Source organism: Orbilia oligospora, assembly GCF_000225545.1.
Source record: "Orbilia oligospora ATCC 24927 unplaced genomic scaffold scaffold00215, whole genome shotgun sequence".
Lineage (NCBI taxonomy): Eukaryota > Fungi > Ascomycota > Orbiliomycetes > Orbiliales > Orbiliaceae > Orbilia > Orbilia oligospora.
Genome location: NW_011645772.1, coordinates 1,371,345 through 1,393,698, shown reverse-complemented (window position 1 = coordinate 1,393,698; position 22,354 = coordinate 1,371,345). Strand labels below are relative to the sequence as shown.

The following is a 22,354-nucleotide window of genomic DNA, read 5'->3' as shown; positions in this document are numbered from 1 at the left end:
GTTTTGAAGTCACAATCACAAAAAGCCAACTCAAATGCATGAAATATTGAATATTGTAGGAACGATGTAGTAGTTGTAAATATGCTGGTGGGTAAATTTCCCTTTCAAGAGAACCGCTAGATTTAAGAACCCCAGAAACCCTGTGAAAACTTTCCCAAGCGTGGATGGTCACTTGGTTCCATAAAAAAAGAGATGACAGAAGCTAATAGAAGCCGCCCACACAAAGCTCCGACCGCCCAGAAGTGGTATTGAAGGAAAAGCATTAAACCATGACGTAAAGGCTTCAAATATAAATACGCGAAGTAAAGTTAAAAGGATAATTGACAATAATGTCATTGCGGATTTTAGATTTTGATTTTTGCGGGTGGGATGATTCCCTTAGAAATTTCGATGCACTGTCCGAGGAGCTTGGAGGCTTCTTGCAACAATTCCCATCTCATTTCGCCGAACATTTTTTGGAGAACAAGGAGGAGACCGAGATTGCGGTTTCGGTCTACGATTTCGGAGAGCTCGTCGGGTGACCCACGGTGTCCTACTCGAACGAGGTAGCTGCGCATGTCGCGATGTTTTTCTTGGAGTGTTTGCGGGACGTAGATGGGTGCTAGGAGTGGTCCATCGAGAGCAACCCCATATGCCCAGACAACGAGAGTTGCAAAATACAAAACCCATGGCCTATTGAGTAAATAGTCATCTCGCGCAACATAAAGGGTGGCGGCAGATGAGCTATCCTCGCCCGGTAGTGTCGGGACTGCGGGTAGCAGGACCTGTCTCAAGAATTGGAGGGCATAGTAAACTGCGTCTCTCGCCCTAGCTGTGTTTGCCCAATCTTTCATCCTCTTTGATGCTAGAGTGGAGTCGTTTCCTCCAATAGACCTGCCTAGCAGACGCTTTGCTCCAGCATAGATTTGTAGATCGACAATATCAACGTGCATCGCCATGTGGGCCAGGTGGTGCAATACGGTCCGTGATTCGAAAATGTTGTCGTGTTCCGGATCGTCATGGTTCGGGACATAGAAGTTTGCATCGTCATGGGTCCCTCGTTCTCCAGCCGGCATCTTGGATTGAAGGGACTTATCAAAGTCCGATCTCCACAAATCAAACGCCCGAGTTAGTGCGCCTCTCCATTTATCTTTTCCTCCCAGAGCTGAGGCAACGCCCAATGAATTGACTTGGAGATCTCGCTGATTCATATGCCAGCTCACACTCAATAACCCAGACATAATGATGGTTCTTCCGAATGAGTTGGTTCGGACTGTTTGTCCGTTTAGGGTTCTCTTCAAGCCTTCCAAGAACATGGTGGGCTTGACTCCATTGTTGTACAACGCCTGCTTTAGACGACCAACTTCTGCCGAGGATGTTGCAGTCCAAAGTGCCTCGTCGCAAGGAAGAGCGAGCCTCATTTCGTGTGCTACCATAACAGCTGAATGTCCGAACATAGTCGCATGCACTGAATCGAGCACAAATGCCGCGAATGCAGCTCTCTTAGTAGCCTCGCTAACGATCCAATGATTCCACCATTCGTCAGGAGTCGAAGCACCCGAGCCATGACCTGAAGAGCCCGTTTTTTCGTCTTTGATGCTTGGAGGAGAGTCAAGTGCACACCTTCCTTGCAAAGAACTGCCTCTGCGCATAAGAGTGAGTGTTGTAGCATGATGAATATGAGCTCTTTCGTGAAGCTGTCTTGTCGAGTACATTTTCTCGTGGGTCTCTAATAGTATCAATGCTTGGAAGATCCACAACTTTGCTGGAGGGCGGAAATCCGCGTGATCAAATATCTGCCATCTCAAATTCATCGCAAGAACGCACGATAGATCTGCAGCCGCACCCGATAACTCAGGGAATGTAATACGGTCGACACAAGCAGCACCAATTGCAATTATGGCAAGTAACAAAATGTTTTCTGTCTTGTCCGCTGCAAAAGTTGGCTTGTGAAGAATTGGAAGTTGTGGATGGAAGTGTTGCCAAAAGAGCGAAATGTACAGTTGCATGGTATTCAATCCAAACACATCATCGTCTTCCCCGTTCCCATTTACAAGGTTTGCGATAGTCGCGAAGTGCGAAGTACAGTGGCTAGGGATGGAGGAATCTGGGTAAGTGCTGACCACGTCAACGAGATCTTGACGCTTGTGCTCCGATAGTAGCGACTCTTGTGGTGGTGAAGGAGGTGCGAGGATGCTTGGAACAGACATAGGATGATGATATGGTGTCCCATAGATATTTTGCTGCGCGGGGAACGCCGGGTCTCCCAAGTAAAGGCCGCTGAGGAAAGGATTGGATCCATCGAGGAAAGATGCGGCCAAGTTAGCAGAACGACCTGCTTGTGAGAAACCAAATGCTGAGTCCTCAAACAACCAAGCAGCGAAATCGTCGGTAATCATGAATGGCGATCTATTGTAGCTATCCCCGCCGAAAACCGGAACCGAGAACTGAGTTGGGTCCACTACAGCTTGGGTTATACTACTAGCAGCTGTAGTAGCAGCTCCTACATTGTGATCTGCGGAGTTATTACTCGCTGGAGGTGATGTTACACCAAAGTTTTGGTTGGCTGGGGCTTGCGCCATGGTTTGATATGAAGGAGGAGGTAAAGAGAATGGCTGGAAGGCATTTTGCGGAATATATCCGTTATGAAGCATATGCCCAGAACTGTAGTTACTGTTAGTACTTTCAGTTGGGGTTTGGCACTGCTGTGCTTGTCGCTGCTGCGGGGAAGGCATATAAGGATTCGCCGAGTGAGGGGTTTGCGGGCCATAAGGTGACTGAATCGAGAGCCCAACGATATTGGGAGCTGTAATATTGGTCTGTAGCTTTGGTCGATTGTAGTTATTGTTAGCAGTCGCTTGTGGTTGATTGTTTATGACACCCATTCCAGCAAATTGTCCTTGTGGTCCGGTATCAGGTTTCCTCGAGAGATCTATACTGCCACGTCGAGCGTTCGCTGTTGTCGGCGACATTACTGTACCACCAGGACGTTGTTCATTCCGCATTCTAGCGTTACTCGTATCATGGGCGACCGGTTTTCGGGCTTTCGCTTTCGAGTCAGCTTGTTTGCTAGATGTACTCGAACCCGACATTGTGCTAGGCGATATCGCGGTTTTGACAGCAAGACTTGGTGACGGAACTTCATCCTTCATGATTGCGCCTGAGGTATCTGGGGAAGCTGAAGCTTTAAAGATCGAGTTTTTCCGCTCCTGTTTTATAACAGGCCCGTTCGAGTTTTGCATCATATCTTTCCGCTGTAATTGGGAGCCTCGGTTGGTATGTCGTTCTTGATGTCTCAGACAAAGATCCTGTCGCACAAACGAGCGGGTACAGTCCGGATAGCTACAATGATATATTTGCTTCGGTTCGTCTGGGGCACCATGCATGATCATGTTAGTTAAATCAGACACTGCGGATTTTACACGTTTCGAGGGGAGAAATAACAAGGACCAGAACCAGAACTTACGATTTAGCTGATGCCTATATAAGTGTTCAGCTCTCGAGTACGACTTTCCGCAGCCGGCGTGTGTACACTCGTATTTCTTGTCCATCCCTTTTCGACTCCTTCTTCGTTTCCTTTTCAGAGGGGATACAGCTGTCGCATCACCAGCTTCTGCGGTAATATCAACCATTTCTTTATCGGATCCGTCATCTCCCATACCGTCTACCAGATTATCATCGGAATCCCTATCCTTTTCCCTTCCTCTCTCTTCCGGCGGCGGCACCGCATGCTGGTACTGTGGTACTGCCATTTTTGCTGGGTTAAACCGTTTTGTCCTTGTTGGCTGTCAGGCGTCCTCCGACTACTGATATCCCAACGCCTCCCTCCTAGCTCGATACCAATAATAAACGCCGGAAGCACTCGATTACACAGAATTCGGTAAAAAAATTAAAATTTTAAAAAAAAAGCGGGTGTCTACAGATGTAGAATATTGAGTCGTGATCCTAGAAGCCGGGGAGGAAGTTCCAAGGTATGAGAATAAATCGATGAAGCGTCCCGTCGAGATGCCCGCGCAGCCAGTCAATGCACCGGAACACAAGGAATTACGGTTATTGAAGTGTCGGATCAGACTGGTTCCCCTCTTCCAACAGTGGCCCAAGTTCACGGGAAGGATAAAGTGGTCCCTCAAGTGGTTACACAAAAACTCTAACAGGTGATAAAAGTTGGGATTGAATGCGGGTTTTCTTTTCGGCAAGTTCTGCTCAGCTCAGATGACCATGTGATTTGATGCCAACACTAATTGATCGTCGAATGCGTTACTGATGGCGAACTGGATTGCTGTCTTGCTGGATATTCTTATTTATCCAGGATTGTGGAGAGGAATGTGAGGTTCGAAAGGATAGAGATGAAAAGCAAGGGAGGGGTTTGTTTAATGTATGCACTGCGACTCAGACTCGGGCTCCGTGCGCTACTCTGCTAGTGGAGAAAGCATCAACAATCGGGCACAGTTATGCTGGTTGCTGGAATTTGAACTCTTCGGTCGTCGCTCGAGAAGGTCATGCAAGGTGTCGCAAGGTGTCCGACAGGTAAAAGGGGTTTTCGAAACCGTCGGTTGTATAATATGACTATGCTATGCCTTCTTAAAAGAATCTGAGGCATATGCGCATGTACATGGACATGTCGTTAGCGGATGGCTGGAAAAGTCGAGAAGGAATTTGCCTTAAGAACAAGCAAATGTCAAGATGCAAGGCATCTTAGAAACAAAGCAGGGAAAAAAACCAAAAAAAATCAAAGGAAAAAAATAAAGAAAAAATAAAACAAAAGGAAGGGAATAAACGTGGAGAAAGGTATCACAGGGGAAGGGTATTGGAGATTTACAGATAAAGAATGGGAAGAGATCAAGAGATCCCAGGCATTAGGTAATGTCGTGGCAGTGTGTCGAGAATTAGAAACCGACCTGCCCTGGTGAATTCGAATTCGAAGTGCAGTGGCAAGAATAGAACAAGGAAAAATAAAAGAAAAGATCTCGAAGAATAATCCCAGCGATAAAAAAAAGATAATCAAAGGTACGAAAGGGTCCAAACAACCTCCACTTTGCATCTACATCAGCGGGAAAAAAGAGTCGACGTATACCGCAAAGGAACTGCGTGCTGGGTGTCCAGAAGTTGTTATACAGGCTGCTGGAGAAAATCGACGGCTGCGTGACAGACAGGTGATCTAGCAAATAAGAACTACATCTCACTTGAGTTTCCGAGCGATTAAAGCGGGATGGGCCACCTGTAATAGCAGCTCAAAGCCCCGTCCTCTTATTTGCCCCCTCCCTCTTAGTTTAAAATTTTTCGTTAGTTTTGAAGCAGGTCACAAAAAGGTGGTGTCTGCCCCGTTTCTTTTTCAACGTGCTAAGGCTTTTGAGCTTTGTCGCGAAGAGGAAAAAGGAATAAGGGTGCACATGGGCATGGTCCGGCAGGGAAATCGACCGGGACCAGGGCGATCAGACTGGTGCGAAAAAGCGAGAGCTGGAAAGCACTCCTCCATGGTCTGATATACGATATGCAGCTTGAACGAAAAAGATAAATACTCACCGACGTACACGTTAGAAATTTAATATTTGACCCCCCTCCTCCAGCGAGTGGCAGTAGTGGTAGTGGCAGTAGCAGTAGAAGTTTTATAATTTACACATTCGATCCTCCCAAACGTAACGACCTGCTAGAAGGTGCGGGGACTTGTTGAGATAGTACTCGCGTTTCCGAAGCGTCCTGAATTGGTCCCAATTATTACCGAACCCGTACTCTGTACATATGTGAGTGAAATGAGTATAACCACAAGGAGAAGAGTTCCGGAAGGTCGTCTTTCTGCAGATTGCCCTGGTGAGGATCTGAGGGTTATTATTGGATTCACAAATGCGGAGAAGCTCTCATATCCAAAGTGGCTCGATGCAGGTAGCTTGCAGGTCAACAGTACGTATAAAAGTACACTACTGAAATACAGCGCGGCACAGAATCAAAACGGCAGCTTCAGGCCTCAGGCTCTTGTCCTGACAGAGATAGCCGAATATGGAAAACTACCCTGGGCGGGAGGATAGGTTCGGGGCTTGGGCTGACCGAGGTTCAAGATCGGAACGGGTGTGAGGGTGTCGAACAGGAAGGTGGTTCTGTCAGCGATACATCCACAATACATCCATACATTCCCTCGGTTTTCCGGCTTCTGGAAAATTATAATAAATACGGAGTACGTACGGGACAAACGTTGCAAGACAATCCGTTCAATGGTAGAAATTTTAATTACAAAGCAAGCGCAAGGTCGGTAGTTAAACTCGTAGTCGAATAGGCAGGAGAGCTCCAGCCTGCGTCGCATCCAATCTCAAGATTAATCAATCAATCGAATCAATCAATTAATCCTTCCCTCGACTATTCTGTCGTATGGCCAGGTCTTGCATCTTGAGGTATCGAACTGCGATTAATACCAGGGAGGCTTGATATTGCAGCAGGAAGTTAGCACTTGCAATTCATCCTTGGCCCGCACTCAAAAATTTTCCCGCCGCCACTATTCCCAAATCCTCGTCTTCCGAAACAACTACAACCCTCTATGGGGAAAGGACTCTGCCTCGTCCCGTAGAAAGATCATGGGTGTGGAAGCTTAAGATCTCATGGTAAAACAATAGTAGTCGCTCTATACATAGAGTCGAACAGCCGTTTCGTTTTGAGGGCAAGCCAAAGCATCTTGGATGGCACGTTTTCTTTCTCTCCTTCTTTCCTTTCTTTCTTTCCTTCTTTCCTTTTTCTTTATTTTTTTTACCGTCCTCCAAGCAGACTAGACATGATTACCATAACGAGATGACGGACGCTGAGAAGGCAGGTGGGTCTACGGGAGCCCAACTGACGCCGTGAGACGGATATCACACGTTGTGATTTATCAACATCAGTTTGCAGGGCCGGTTACCCGTTTGAATTCAAAACCCCTAATACTTTGCCCCAACCACAACAGTCACACGTTGGGCCACCGACGATGCAGTTCGATGCAGCCTCGAAAGCGCCTTACTAACCTTTACATACAATTGGGTGTAAATATTCGGTATACGGTACAATGTAGCTGTACATATACCCCCCCTCCCCCTTCCTCCCAATATTTATGTATGCACACTCGCGTAGACGTAGTGATGTTCATTCGATGCATTCATATTGCGCGAACTTTTCCAACCACCCTGACAAAGAAGTAGACTTTCAACTGCTAGAATGCTACATAAATGCACAGGTTGCTGATAATAATTGTTCGATCAAAAAGTCAACCACTCACAAGATCTGGGCGAGATTTTACCCGCGAAACGACCCTCGCAAAAAGTGCCATGCAAGACATGGCGCACGTTGATCCGTGACCCAGAAAATTAGTTTCCTGCTCGGGCCTCCACCATTGCATCTCAGCGGATCTTATCTGAAGGGCAACTTGTAGTATCCGAGCTTGTCACTCAAAGAAGTATACGACGTATATATGTATTCTGCGATCGGATTAACTGCCTCGAACCCGCACGCTCCCTTCGATCGATGTCTTCCCGTCCAAGGAGAAACCCATTCCCAGGAATTATATGTCGACACGCTACTCCAAAGTTATCTCCCATCCTAGATCATCCTTGCCCTCCCTTGCGCTGTAGGGATCTAGGGAGAACTGTGAATTTTGGCAAATGCCTGCCGCAGCAGCTCTGGGAATGGTCAAGATGCAGATAGTAAGCCTGGCACATTCCGGCCGTCTCGTGTCTATGCAAAGTAGTGTTACTTGGCAGCATGGAGACCTGGGCGTCACGAGGAATCAAGTTTATCACAGCTTGCATCCCAATGAACGCCACACACCTACTGGAAGGTTTTGGCTCCCTTGATGATGCATGACCCCGCACCAAGATGTAGCGATATTAAGGGTGTCGTCTCTTAATATTATGTCGGGAGTACCTTCGACCTTTTTTTTTTTTTTCTTTGGGCGTGTGTGCATGCGAACAATTTGCCAACAATGAAGGAAGAGGCTGAACATCAACAGAGATCCACAAGATCCGAAAAAGCAATCTATAAAGTAACCGTCTATTTTCAAGTCGGCGAGCTGCACTCGAGCTTGAACTTTTTGGGGAAACTCCCCTCCACAACCGAGCGTTGAAATTGATGCATCCGAGTTCCAGAGATCCTTCGTCTTAACCCTCCGAACCGAATACGTCTGTCCCGTAAACTCGGGCGAAACAAAATCGCTCGTCGGCTGTTTGAACTGCTCGACGGTCATGTCTGAGGTTCGACAAGTGGGGGTCACTAGTGGGAGTGGGGGCCGCGAACCCGAACCTCTCTTCTCGCAAGCCCAAATTCTGCCTAAATGCGCGATATTCAACCTTAAACCGTAGCCTCCAGCCAATATAAAAGCCATTTTATGTTTCACGCGCTTTCCGTTTGTCAAAACGGTGCAAGGAAAATACGCACCGTTCTATTGAGCCCCCGATTACTATTTATCGAGATGTTCGAGATTGCGCGCAAGCGGCGAATACCATGAATCTGAGATTGAAGCTTGTCCAGTGACCCACAATATCCCGGCACCAATTAAACGGCTTGAATTTCATTTTCTCTGGGATTAGCCGTCCCTTTTTGGTCCGCGCATTCCTATTACCCCAGACCTGATTTGTCTTTAAAATGAATGATTCAAGCTGGGGAAGAAAGGTTTATCAATTTGGTGGCGCGCATGCAAATCCAAATATGATTGGAAACCGTCGCCCTTCGCTTGGACCTCCAGTCAAACGACACCCTCTTGCATGGAAAATAAGAAATTTTCTTCATTCTGTTAGGCAAGAAATTCAACAGCCAGAACCCTTCCTCGAAACAGGAATAGTCAAAAATTGCATCCCAGAACCCAAGAAGCCCATGAGGATACGCCGGTCGTCTCCGAGAATTCGGTTGTGATCCGTCATATCACCCCCTTCCTTCTCGCTTCCCCCACTCTCTGATGACAACAGTGTGGAGTTTCCAAGTTTTCAACCTAAGCCCACTGTATCACCATTTCGTGTGAAAGGTCGTATGTAAGGTACATATTGTCGCCTGCTGCCTGCATACGAACCAGATCCGGGGAGGCCTACACGATAAGCCATCAGGCGTCGACATCAGAGGCGGCGCGCGTAGCCACTGGGCTTGCCAAAAAGCTGGGACTTTCAGGCACGCCTCATCTGAAACTCTTTTTTATTGAAAAGTTTTCCTGCTTCCTCGGTACACCAGACCAGGCTGCATATTCTAAACGTAATCGTTCATGCTCCCATTGGACAGGGTGAAACTTCAGAAAAACTGATCCCATGTCTTGATGTCTTGGGATTAATCTTCGATACTGATCCAACATGCTGGTTCAAGAGCCACCACGGTCAATATGGATTTGGACGAGGGGTTTCCTTTTTTTGTTTGTTTCCTCCCTTCCCTTCCCCTGTCATATCATGTCAACGACTAGTCGACTTCGATGCAGCCGAAGGCCCTCAGTAAAATTGGTCCCTGCTTTTTTGATAGAAAAAATTTTTGAAGCACAGCCCGCAGCCCACTTTTTCATTAGGATCTCCACACGTGCCCTTAGATCCATATCCCACCCCAAACTGACGCCGATTTCGCACGACTGCTCGCGTGAGCTGTCCCTTTCTGGAGAAAAGAAGGGTTTTATATTGCGCTTCAACTGTGGGTCATCCAAAGTTCCCCATATCTGACATATGCGGATGCTGCCTTATTGGTATTGCAGGCTTGGAAGGCCGAGAGTGGGTTGATCTTAAGTAAGAATATCTCCTCGGGAGTACCATTGATCCGTAGACAGGGCCATGCTACATAGGAATAACTACGCTTAGTTAAGCTAAGTGGTCCAGACTGTCACTAAAAAGGTCTAAACCTGACCTCTAAACTAATACTCCATGTGGGAGAAGACAAACTGAACGGCGTTCATAGGATTATTGCATGTAATACGAGAAGGCCGAACGTTCATGCATGGTTGCTAACTTCGGATATCTGCGACATATTTTCCGTATTTCGTCCGATCACTTGTTCCACAAACATCGTCTTCTTAGCGTGGACAAAGCTAAGATGTAGAAGATACAATATTGTACGAATGTATACAATATCTTGAGATACAGCCAATTCAAAGGCGTACGCATATGAATAGGTCAAATTATATCTCTACATTAGCTAGCTGTTGCAATGATACTAGGTGCTAAGTTCGGTGTAGATTATCAACAGTAAATCTCTAGAGGAATATTATTAATGACAGGAAATATGTAGTATAAGCTGAAAACCAAAACACCCAATACTCAATAACCAAACTTTAACTCCAGAAATGTATTACCCAATCGACAAAGGTTCAATGAAAATGCTAATAAAAATGAAATCAAGCAAAAAGGACTCAAGTAGTATGCATCTTGAAAACAAGCGCAATATGCAATTACAAAGGAAATCTATTCAAAATGCATCAACCCTTCCTTAATCTCCTCGGAAATCTTCCGAAGGTCGATGTTATCGAGGTACTTCTTGGCAGCAAATAATCCAACATCTACAAACCCATTTCGCAAAGCCATTTCGAGGTCAAGATTTGTCTGTCAAGGAGGTGTTAGTTAAACGTAATTACCCCACATATTAGTAGAGAGGATATAGCAGAACATACCTGGATAACAGTATCCTTCGAGCGGAGCGCCCCCGGTATCGAAAAGTCCCTTGCAGCCGGAGTTCCAGCCGAAAGTTCAAATCGCTCAAATAAGCCCCCATCTCGGCTGTTGCCATCCAACTTATCTTCCTTCAAAAAGTTGACAAAGCTGTCAATGCGAATCCCAGTCCATTGGTAAATCTCCATCAAGTTCGTAGTTGCTGCATCGCTTGTACTGATTTTGAGCAAATCTTCCTGAACTTGCTTCGCAAGGTCAATTAGAGGGGATTTGGATGCACCCTTCACCATGAGAGGGACCATATTCAAGGTTGGCATTGTCTGTACTCCTTCAGAAGCATCGCTTAAATGACGATTGGAGAGATATATGCCGAAGATAGGGCTATCCTTCTGGACAACCTTGGAAATGATTTGCGCGAAACAGGCTATGCTCAAGGAGTGAAGGGAGATACCGTGCTTTCGGCAGGCGGCATCGATCTGAGATCCACTAGGAACCTGTCTCTCGGTATACAATTCAACCCTTTCTGTAACACCCACATCTTGCTTTGATGGTAGTGGCGTCGATTCCGAGTTTGTAAAGTATCTAATCCAGAAGTCTTTAGCCTCGGGGCTCGAAGAAGACGGAGCGAGGACTGACTTGCTGGATTTGGGGAGCACCATCTCTTCGTTTTTGTAAAGATCAGAGAGTTGGGATAGGAGGGTGGGTAGAGTGAAGGCATCGTAAAGGGCATGGTGGAGAGTGACAAAAACATAGGATTCATTTCTAGAACTGACCAAGTGCACTCTGATAGAAGGAGTGCTCATATCGTACTCTCTCACCTGTTCTTCTTGATTTATTTGCTGCAGGCTCGATTCAAGTACCGAGTCCGAATCAAAGTATGTAGAACGGAAGCTGGGAGAGGCTTGTCTGTGAACGATTTGAAAGATATCGTCCCCATCTGCAGCGAACGAAGTTCGTAGGATCGGGTTGGCGCTCACAAGTCGGTCGAGTGCGCGCTTCAACCTCGGCGACCTCAGAACTTCTGCGGACTTGAAAGAGAACGTTGGCAGAAAGATCCTTCCCTCTGACGACTCCCAGGCCTTGATCAAGAAAATTTGACCGGATGTAGCAGGAGATACGTACTCGACATCAGCATTCTTGAGGCCCGCAGCTGCAACCACTTTTTTGAACTGCACTGGTGAGATCTCAGGTTGCTTAGTAGGCTTCTGAGAGGAGTTTGGGGTGTGCTGTTTCTTGTCCAAGAACAAGCAGATTTTCCTAACAGTTGATTCCCTCAGGATTTCGCTGACGGCAATGAAGATCGAGTGCTTTCGAAGCTCTGAGGCGAGCCGGATAGCGGAGATTGAATCAATGCCAAGGTGGAAAATAGAGGTTGAGGGTTTAATGTCTTGTTCGGCAGCTTTAGCTATAGCGCTGATAGCTTTGATGACCTGACGCTCGAGATTTTGATAATTATCGGACTCTGATGGGGATTCTTCCACATCAACGCTCCGAGTCATCTCACTCTGCAGTTTCGCACGTAGATTATTGCCAAGCTGGGACCGAGTGAATCTTTGATAACCCCAGAGAGGGTTCCCAATGATTTTCTGGAGCATTGCATCGAGGGTGTCAAGGGTATCTTCTGCTTCATGTGAGGCCATGGCGGTTTCCGATGCAGATATTCTCCATGTAAGATCATCACCATTCACTTCAATTTCAACCGCAATCGCATACTAAATAAAACCCGTTAGTAGAGGCCAAAAAATCAACCCAGGAAATTCTTACCTCAATCTGAGAAGCGCCTCCGATAGACCTCCAAAGTTTGACACCTTCTTCCGATCCCTTGTTCTTTTGGTACACGAAGAGTGCATCGAACATCCTCTGCCCAGGTTCGCAGACATTCTTTTGGATATCTCGAAGAGGAACGAATTGGTGCTCTAGGCTCCGAGAGTAGCTCTTCTGCATTGAGTTCAAAACATCGGAGACATTGCCATGGAGGACAGCACGGACTGGGATTGTGTTCATGGTAGGGAACATGTACTGCTCCGATTCTTCGGTCTCCCTTCCAGAAATAACGGTTCCAAAAACAACATCGTCCTGCGAGAAGATATCAGAAAGCAAAAGGCTGAGACAGGCTTGGCCTAATACCGGCTCTGAAATTTTCTGCTCTCGACAAAATTGCGCAAACTTGGCCACAGATACTTTGGAGCTTTGTTCCGCTTTCCAGACCTGCCCATCGTTGCCAACCACCGGAAAGGTCCGAGGCTTCGCATTAGACAAGAGATGTTTCCAAAACCCAAGGCTACTTTTCGAATCTTGGTTTAGGACCTTCTCGAGGAATGGTTTGTAGTCTGGGCGAACAGTGCTTTGTTTGTCGTATTCTCGGGCGACATCGTCGAGGAGTAAACCAATAGAACGTCCGTCGTAGAGGGCATGTGAGATCGACAAGACCATCAAGACTCTTTTATCACTTCGCACGATGCCGAGGGCAAGTGGCGCCTTCCTCGACTTATGACTAGCCATGAGTTCATCCACGCGACCGGATTCATGCTCGCTAGTGGTTTCCACAACATCCCATTCTAGCGACAGATCCTTCCAAACGATCTGAATGTAGTCCGTTGAAGTTCCAAGCTCAAGGTCATGGGCTTCCTCGAAAGTAGTGCGAAGAATAGAGTTCTTCTTAATTACTGCTTTCCAGGCCGCTTGAAGCTTTTTGATATTGATTCCCCTCTGAAGTTCTAAAACGTCATGGTTGAAGTACAGAGCGAAATCCGAGCCAATTGACTCGGCGATCATAATGTCTTGCAGAGGTGTGGTTGGCAGAATCGATTCAACCTTCTTCAAACTGTCATTTGAGAGTTTCAATGCTTTCTGTGCAGAGGTTTCGAATTTCTGGAGCGTATTCTTTTTAACATCCGAGGAGCTAGTCTGGGATTTGGTGGAACTGAGGTACACGACCATCCGTTCAATAGTAGCCTCGCGCATTATGTCACTAACTTTGAGGTGAATGTTTTTCTTGAGAAGTCTGGAGGAAAGCCGGATAGCTTCAACGCTGTCGAGCCCGACTTGATAGATTGATGACTTCTCAGTAATGGCACTTTCTTCGACACCAGTAAGAATAGCGAGCTCTCGGCGAATGGAGACAGCAGCTTCAGTCCATACGAAATTTGCGGGCTGAGGGGTGGCTGGACGCTTGACTTGGTTCTCCTCGGACTTCGAATGGAACACATCACCCTCGATTTCTCGAAGAACGGCGACCTCTTGTTCTGGGTTCTTGAGTAGGTCTGTGATGCCCCTTACAATAGACTTGAGGAGTAGCGAATTTTCGGATTCATCGAGGTAGGCAGAGCTCGAGCTCACAGAAATAGTATACCGCCCGTCGGTGCCTTGTTGAATCTCAAGGGCAACTGGGTAGTCGAGTATCGCAGCAGAGTCAATCTCCCGTAAGGCCCTGTCCTCAGCTAACGGCGTAGCCGGTTGGAAAACGAACAAAACGTCGAAGAGAGGCTTGCTTCCTTGCCCGACCCATTTGCTGATTTGGCGAAGAGGAGTGTGATGGAATGGAATGCTACTGATATTGAAAGTGTGAGCCTTTTGGGCATATTCTTTCCACGTAGCTCCTTTACTGATAGGCAGATGGCAAGGGATGCTGTTAAATAAGGGACCAATACAAGTATCGATTCCATCAACCGTAAATGAACGGCCAGAAGTAATAATTCCCATAACCACCTGCTTCTCCTGAACCCTGACTAATGCTTGTAGACATGCGACTTGGAAGAGAGCTTGAGTAGTGCAGCCAAGATCTCGGGCGACTCTTTCAACATCTGACTTCGAAGCCTCAAGAGTATGGCTTATAATTTGCTCTTTGAGTTCCTTTACTTGACTCTTTGGTTCCAAAAGACTGGTCTTAGCTTCTTCAAAATGGTCTACCCAGAATTTCTTTGCAGCTGCCGTGTCAAGAGAGAGGATCCTCGGAACCGCGTCCGTGAATTGCATACGCTTAGCAGGTTGGTGGCCGGACAAGAGAGTTTCAATATCAGAAAGGATCATTGGCATACTCGTACCATCGTACAGAGCATGGAAGAGCGAAAGACGTAGGAAGTTGGTTTGGCCGGAGATATACTCTAAGCTGACTGGAGGAATAGCGAAGTCCATCATCTCGAGTGGCTTAGTGCGACTATTTCCAAGAGGTTCGTGCTGGGAACCATGAACGCTCTTCCATTGTACTTCAGATTTCTTTAAAACGACCTGCGCGATACCATCCGAGGTTTCGCAGAAGCAGGTTCGCAAGATATCAGTTCGATCAACGATTTCCTGCCATGCCTTCTTTAGAGCTTCAGGTGTGGTATTTCGGGAGACCTCAAAGCAGAACGTGTTGTAGTAAAGCGGCACGTCTGAATTCAGTGCCCGAGCAATCATACCCTCTTGCAATGGAGTACAAGGCTTAATGCTTTCGATGTCCTCTTCATTTAGTCCGAGCGAAGAGCAAACTTCGAAGCCATGTTCGATGTTGAATGCCTTTATAGATTGAAGTGCGTTTTGAATATTTTCGCCAGCGGCAAGGCCATTAGCAGACGACAAAGCCTTTGCTAAGGAAGCAATGGTAGAATCTAATGTCGAGTTAACAATTTCCCACTCTTTTTAAACCATAGGGTCATGATTAGACTTACTTTGCATCACAAGTGAAACTTCAATGTTTTGGAATCCCTTTCTCCGCAGTCTATTAGAGAACCCGACAATTGAGACAGAGTCTAGGCCGAGTTGGAAGAACGATACATTCTTGGATACGGAATTAGTGTCAATAGAAACTTCTCCCAAAGTATCGCGGATAACTTTCTCGGTTTCTGAGAGCTCCTCATCTCCAGAACTCATTTCTTCGAAGCTTTGAATGACTTCCATAGAAGTATTTGCAAAGAGATTTCTGAGGGTACGCTCGTCGACCTTGTTGTTAACAGTGAGAGGTAGCTTGGTGATAGGAAGGATGTAAGTTGGGACCATGTAGACTGGAAGGCGGGACTGGCAGGCCTGAAGGATCCTAGATCCAGTCTCAGCATCGGGGAAGGAGTGAAGTAGCTGTGTCGGTGCAGGCGACCCTCGGCCGTCGGTATTGGACTTGAAGGAGACGAATGAGACCAGCTGCTGGACTTGCTGCTGGCCGTGCTGACACACGAGGGTTACAATTTCTGCGACGTCTTTGTCTGCGCTTCGGATAGTCTCATTGATTTCTCCAAGCTCTAGTCTCTGACCTCTCAGTTTGACCTGGTCGTCTGCTCGTCCAAGGTAATCGAAACAACCATTGTGAAGCTGTCGGACCAGGTCGCCAGTCCTATACATGCGCTTGCCATTAACCCATGGGAATTTTTCCTCAGTGAGGTCTTGTCGATTGAGGTATCCATCTCCGACTAGGGCGCCAGTGACACAAAGTTCGCCGACAGCACCTTGGAGAACAGGAATCATTGTCTTCGGCTTCAAAACCATGGAACCGACGTTGACAAATTGCGGGCCAATGTTACTGGGCCTTCCATTCCTCGGGACTCTGGGATACATGGTGACACCAATTGTTGCTTCAGTGGGTCCGTATCCATTGTAAATCACATTTTCCTCACCCCAGGCATCTAGAACATCTTGTTTCAATTTCTCACCGCCAGTGATGAACACACCTCGGCAGAGAGTTGGGCAATCCTCCGGGGTAATAAGACGGGCAAGGCTTGGTGTGAGGTCGATGTGAGTAATCTGTAGCGCACGAATGGCATTTCCGAGATCCTGGAAGATGAGATCCCTTGGAGCACCAGTTAAGCAGACACCAACGCTCCAGCTCCAATATTGCTCTAGGACGCTGACGTCGAAATGAAGGGACGCGAATTGTAGGAAACGAGAGTTCTCATCCCAATGACCTTTGAACAGAGTCTGGAAAGATAACATTGCTTGAACAGCATTGTCATGAGTAATACGGCAGCCCTTCGGTGTTCCTGTCGTCCCAGATGTGTAGAGAACGTAACTGAGATGATCCGGTGTTAGATCAATGATTTCGGGCTCTTCAGTGCTGAAATATCTTGTCAAAGTTTGCAGGCTGTCGAGAGAGTAGACATTTAGACCGCTAATACCATCAAAGTCTTTAGCGAACTGTGCCATGGTGAGGACGATCCTGATTTTTGCATCCTGGACAATGAAGGACCTTCTCTGAACTGGGGCGGAAAAGTCTAGAGCAACGAATGCACATCCAGCTTTCAATATTCCAAGAATACCGAAATAGGCTTGAGGGGTTTTATCGAAGCAAATACCGATCAGATCACCCGTGGCGGCACCGTGTTGAAGTAGGAAGTTTGCAATCTTGTTACCCATGTCGTCAAATTGACGATATGTCCAAGAATCTTTGGTAACATTGTTGCCCTGGATTTCAGTAGCAAATTCCAGAGCCAATTTGCTGGGATGGCGTTTTGTGGAGGCAGAAACGAATTCGTGAAGGAACTTGACGTCGCAGGTCAACTTGTCAAATTCAGCGGGTGTGTCGGAGAGGATGGGTTGAGGGACATCACCCAAATCCATGGCATCGACTGCTTGGTTTTGCAGCATATGTAAAAGACAGTATTCGTACTGCGCAACCATGATTTCCATCTGCTCTTGAGGAAGGATATCAGTTCTACCTGTTAGTCGAAGTCCAAGATGCCCGTCGTCCGTAGGCTCAATTTCGAATGACACAGGATACTCGACTGTAGCCTTTGCATCAAGCTCCCTCCAGACTGGCCTGAGCCTCTCATTGGAGTTACTAGACTTTTGGTAGACGAAAATGGTATCGAAGAGGCCCTGCTCTGGGTGACCTAGAGCCTTCTGAATAGCTCGTAGTGGGGTGTGCTGGAACTTGAGCGTTTTACTCAGCCTTCCTTGAATCTGTGCTACTAGCGCCTTATTGTCTCCGTCAAGTTGGACTCGCATGGGAATGGTTGTAAGACAAGGGAAGACAACGTCCTCTGCATTATCTGAGCCTGTCCTCCCAGAAACGACTGTTCCAAAGCAGATATCTCGTTCACCAAAATACATTGCTAGAAGTTTTGCCCATACTGCCTGACCGACAGCGCCAAAACTAAACCCGACCTTCTTACACATATCCTCAACTTGCTTCATAGTGGTGTCGCATTTCTTATACGAATAGACGAATTCACCGGTGTCCTCGCGCAAGGGGGTCATAACTGGAAACTTCGTAATTGGGCAGTCTTGGAGAACAGACTTCCAGTACTTTGCGGCGCTCGCCACTGCTTCCTTATCCCTGGAGATCTTTAGCATCTCTTTCAAGATAGAAGAAGGGCTCGAATGGAGTACAGGCTGTGTTTTGTGGTAGAACAGGTTTACATCGTTTAGGAGGATCTGGAGAGTTTGGGCATCATAAATGGCGTGGAGAGCGGTGAATATCATGTGCGAAGCATTCTCGCCCGGGACAAGCGTAACACTCCAAGGAGGGAGCGCAATATTCGAGAGGGCTTTCTGGGCTTCTTCCTTTTGAACCTGTTTGACGAACTCCTCGACGGGAATCTGGGTTTGAACCTTTCTAACCAAAGAAGTGGAAGCAGATTTATAAGTGATCATAGCGTAATGACCGCCGTCAACCTCGTGTTCAACAAAGCCAGTTCGAAGAACGTCATTTTGCTCCGCAACTTGAATCCAGCTATCCTCAAGGCACTCAATGTTTACACCATTCTCAAGACGGAAAAGAATAGCGTTATAGTAGAGTGAACCTTTAGACTGAAGGAACTGGGTCAAAATACCCTCTTGCATTGGAGAGCAAGGAAGGACGTTCGCTACTTTTTCCCGAGGGACACTAGTAGAACTACAGACGGCATCGATGTGCTGCTGTTTGAATGATGCGAAAATATCTTGGTGATAGGACGCGGATATTGGATTCTTCTTGCCTGAGACATGGTCCCTTAAACCTCGAATTGTTGGACACTATATAAATAGGAATTAGTACTTGCTTCCAAAATTTAATATTGGATGTCTGGGAGCTTACCTCGATGATATCGAGAACACTGGCATTGACTCCAATGGCTTTAAGAGATCTTGCAACGTTCAAAGCACTAATGCTATCAAGTCCTAGCTGGTAGATAGTGGTATCCATACCGATGGTTTCTAGCTCTGAACTTGAAGCTTCTGCGAAGACGTGTCGGATTTTTGTTGAGAGTTCATCGAACACCTCGTCAGATGCGCCAGCCTCCGCCCTTCTTCCAAGAGTAGAGATATCCGTACGTCTGAAAAGCTCTCCCAGAGATCTCTTGTCAACCTTGGCAGCTGCAGACAATGGAATCCAGTTGATAGGGAAATAGATATGCGGAAGCATATACTGCGGCAAGGCGGCTTCCGCAACCTTTCTAGCAGCTCTTTCGATATCTTCCCAATCCGCAGGATCACAATCCTGAATGCTTGGAGGGTCGAGACGGTTCTTGCGGCTCGCAAATGACAAGAAAGTCACCAATTGCTCCTTCTGTTCATCGGAGTGCTTGAGAACTAGGGCAACGACGTCTTTAATAAGCGGATGAACATCACGCAAGACGGCACTAACTTCCCCGAGCTCGATTCTGAAACCACGAAGCTTGACTTGATCATCCTTGCGGCCGATAAACTCAAAGGTTCCATCTGCCAGCATTCTGGCGAGATCTCCAGTTCTGTAGAGACGGAGCCCGGAATCTAGAGTGATAAAGCTGCTGGCTGTCTTAGCCTCATTTCGGTGATATTCACGGGCCAGTTGTGGGCCGCAGATACACAGCTCTCCTGCTGCCATACGAGGAAGAATCACAGGCATATCCTTGTCCAAGATATATAGGGACATTCCGTTGAATGGCTGTCCAAAGTTGGCAGCTCTGATATCCTTGTCCACATTGACGATCGTGCAAAGCATTGCAGCCTCTGTAGCTTCATTAGTATTTACTCTCGTAGATATGATATTTGCAATATTTCGACTTACCCGTAGGACCATATGAGTTAACACATCTCCCCGCCCAATCCTCGACAATCTTCGTTGGCATCGCTTCACCAATGCAATATAACATTTCAACCTCGGGGAGCTCACTCGCGGTAAGCGTCGCAGCAACTGATGGCGTTAGATCCAAAAAGCTGATCTGCAGCCTTTTTACAGTGGCCTCCAGCTCTCCGAGGAGATATCGCTTGCTAGCAGATACCATAGTGAAGCCGACAGTCCACGCTAAGAAACAATCGAAATAGCACATGTCGAAAGTAATTGCTGCGAATTGTAACAAACGAGAATCGCGCCGCAAAGGGAGAAGAGCAATGGACTTTTGGATGGCGTGAACAACGGCACCGACCTCAAGAGAGACAGCTTTGGGTTGACCTGTGGAGCCAGAGGTGTAGAGTCTATATGCAAGGGATCGTTCTGTCAAGTCTGGTACTTGTGGGTTTTGTGGTGAGAGCTTTCCAAGGGATTCTTCGTTGGAAAGGTCAAGAATTTTGACGTTTTCATCAAGCCCAAGTTCGTCGAAACGATCCGGGATCGAGAGAACATATCTTGCTTGGAGTTCCTCGATCATAAAAGTCTTCCTTGCTACTGGCGCAACGGGATCGATTGGGGTAAAGGGGACACCAGCTTTCATGCATGCGAGAATACAGGCGTAATATAGTGGGCCTTTGTCCAAACAGACGGGTACCGCCTCATCGCGAGCGACCCCATTTTGTAGGATGAGGTGAGCAATGCGGTTCGATGTCTCGTTTAATTTCTTGAACGTCCACGATTCGACCTGGTCCGTCTCGTCGTGTAGGAATTCCAAACAGCTGTTTTCCGGAGTTTCTGCCGCATGCTTCTCGAAAAGATGGTGGACGAAGAGGTTGCGATCAGAGATATCTACTGGCGCATTCCCAGAGGGCTGGCACATAGACAAAATCTCTGGCTGAAGATTAGAATACCTTGTCGTCCTGCCCGATCCTAATGACTCGAAGGTCAAGATACCCAAGAATTCTCGGGCGATGATGAGAGCAGAGTCCCCAGTGACAAAAGCTCTTTATGTAAAAACAATCGTTAGAATACTATCAACGATATACGGTATTTTCTCTCTCGTTGTGGGTATAAAACTTACGGATCATAATGCACAGCAAGCCTCACTTGGTCTGTTCTCTTATTGAGCATGATTTCTAAGTGGACAATGAACTAAATTGGCCGTATTAGCACAGATCATCCAGATTAAATCCAAAGGGTATCACAAACCTCTGAATCCGCGGCCGCCCTCGCTAGATACGGATTTTCAGATTCCGCTGAATAAACCGAAATAACAGATTCGTAGACATCCTTCCGGTTGCCTCGGGGTCCATTTTCGAGTTCTCGTCGTACGTCGTCGTCTGTCTTGCCCGGAGAAAATGCAACTTCTACTGAATATGCAGATTTCCGCCATAGTTTACATAGGCATGATCCCCGCTCCTCTTCTGGGATTGGCGATTCACTAAGAAAAGCCCCAAAGGAAACCTCTGGCTCACCAGTATATTGTGAAAGTAACCTCGCCCAAATTGACTGGGAAAGATATCCCACAGAGACACCAAGGGCATCGCATCGCTCTCCGAGCGTGCTCAAAGGAATACTGTAAGTGACGAGACATTTCTGCGAAGTCCTACTTCCTCTGGGCGGCGGCACTGCTCTGCCTGTGAGATTCGGAAATACAACAGGTACAGCCGTTGCGCGTTGCATAGTTTGGGGCAGATCCGTCCTCATAGGGCCGACGCTAATAACCGGATTTACGCAAACCTTGTCCGGAATTATCTGGAAGATTAAAATTAAGTATATTATGAGATAGCCCAGAGCTATCGAGGGCCGAGTTGTATGTTTAACAGCAAAGGAACGAACGAAAGAGAGAAAGAAAGAAAGAGGGAACAAACTTAAGAACAAAGAACGATAATAGATGAGCGATTTCAAAGCTTGCGGAGAATCTGATCTGATTGATATGATATGATATTAGCGAAATCTAATCATCTGATTGCATTGATGGTACGTTGGAAGTTTTGGTGTAAATGTCCCCCCAATTATTTGATTTGTGGCGTGCGCGTGATGGTGACCAAAACTCCAGTGTGATAACTTTATACAGATCGCTTCAAGCTAAGGCAACGCCATCCGCTGCGATATCGCATGAAAACAGGTTCCTTCAAAATGTCTAGGTAATTTCTCAGGAACAGACTTTTGCCGACTGGTATTTCCCTAGACTCTCCGTCAATCTGTATGTTGATTTGCCAAGTTCGTGGGCCAAAAGTCTTTGACTAATTGATGGATGCTTTAGATTAAAAAACTGTCGGTAACATTTTTTCTTCTCCTCGTTTCTTTGAAGATTTTCAAGAGCTCTGTCTCTGAACCTCCAAAACAGGCCGCTGCTTTGCAGAAAGGCACTAGATCCCAGCAGACGCAATAAAAAACGAATTATATTTCTCTCAATTTTGTTTCGTGCGTTAGATTCTGGAAACTCGGGTTCAACGTACGATCACCGCCGCTGACTAGGATGCAACAAAGTTCTTTCAGGCCTTGATACCAAGAATGAGCCGTGGTTGACGTTGCGACAAAACCACCTAGAACAGATCTAGAATCGGAACTTGCCTTCCTCATCTGTAATCTGCAAGTTGCATCGTTGGCAGGCATTCTTGCATGTACGACGCCCTTACCGTGCGTCAAGGGCTGTGGGGGTTTCCATTGCTAGTTGCTTTCAACACCCGGCCATTCGATGAGTTAACATTTACTCTAAAGATTCGCGTGATTGAATAAACCACGCGAGGGCACCGCTGTCTATATCCTTGTCGATGAGCTGCGGGAGGCGAACGACGAAAAGCTGCAGCCTACGAAC

General features: G+C 46.9%; 2 protein-coding genes across 2 annotated transcripts; both read right to left on the bottom strand.

Annotated features, from left to right (window-relative positions):
• Nucleotides 1-344: 344 nt before the first annotated feature.
• Nucleotides 345-3,731, bottom strand: AOL_s00215g416 (uncharacterized protein; the record flags this gene model as incomplete). The annotated part of the gene is made up of 1 exon (XM_011129618.1): nt 345-3,731. One exon carries the CDS (start codon nt 3,729-3,731, stop codon nt 345-347), a length of 3,387 nt encoding a protein of 1,128 aa, XP_011127920.1.
• A 6,624-nt stretch (nt 3,732-10,355) lies between these two features.
• AOL_s00215g415 (uncharacterized protein) lies at nt 10,356-21,240 on the bottom strand (the record flags this gene model as incomplete). The annotated part of the gene is made up of 8 exons (XM_011129617.1): nt 10,356-10,493; nt 10,562-12,271; nt 12,324-15,148; nt 15,209-18,479; nt 18,541-19,433; nt 19,492-20,537; nt 20,615-20,685; nt 20,743-21,240. The coding sequence occupies 8 exons, from the start codon at nt 21,238-21,240 to the stop codon at nt 10,356-10,358; spliced, it is 10,452 nt and encodes a 3,483-aa protein (XP_011127919.1).
• Between the last annotated feature and the right edge of the window lie 1,114 nt (nt 21,241-22,354).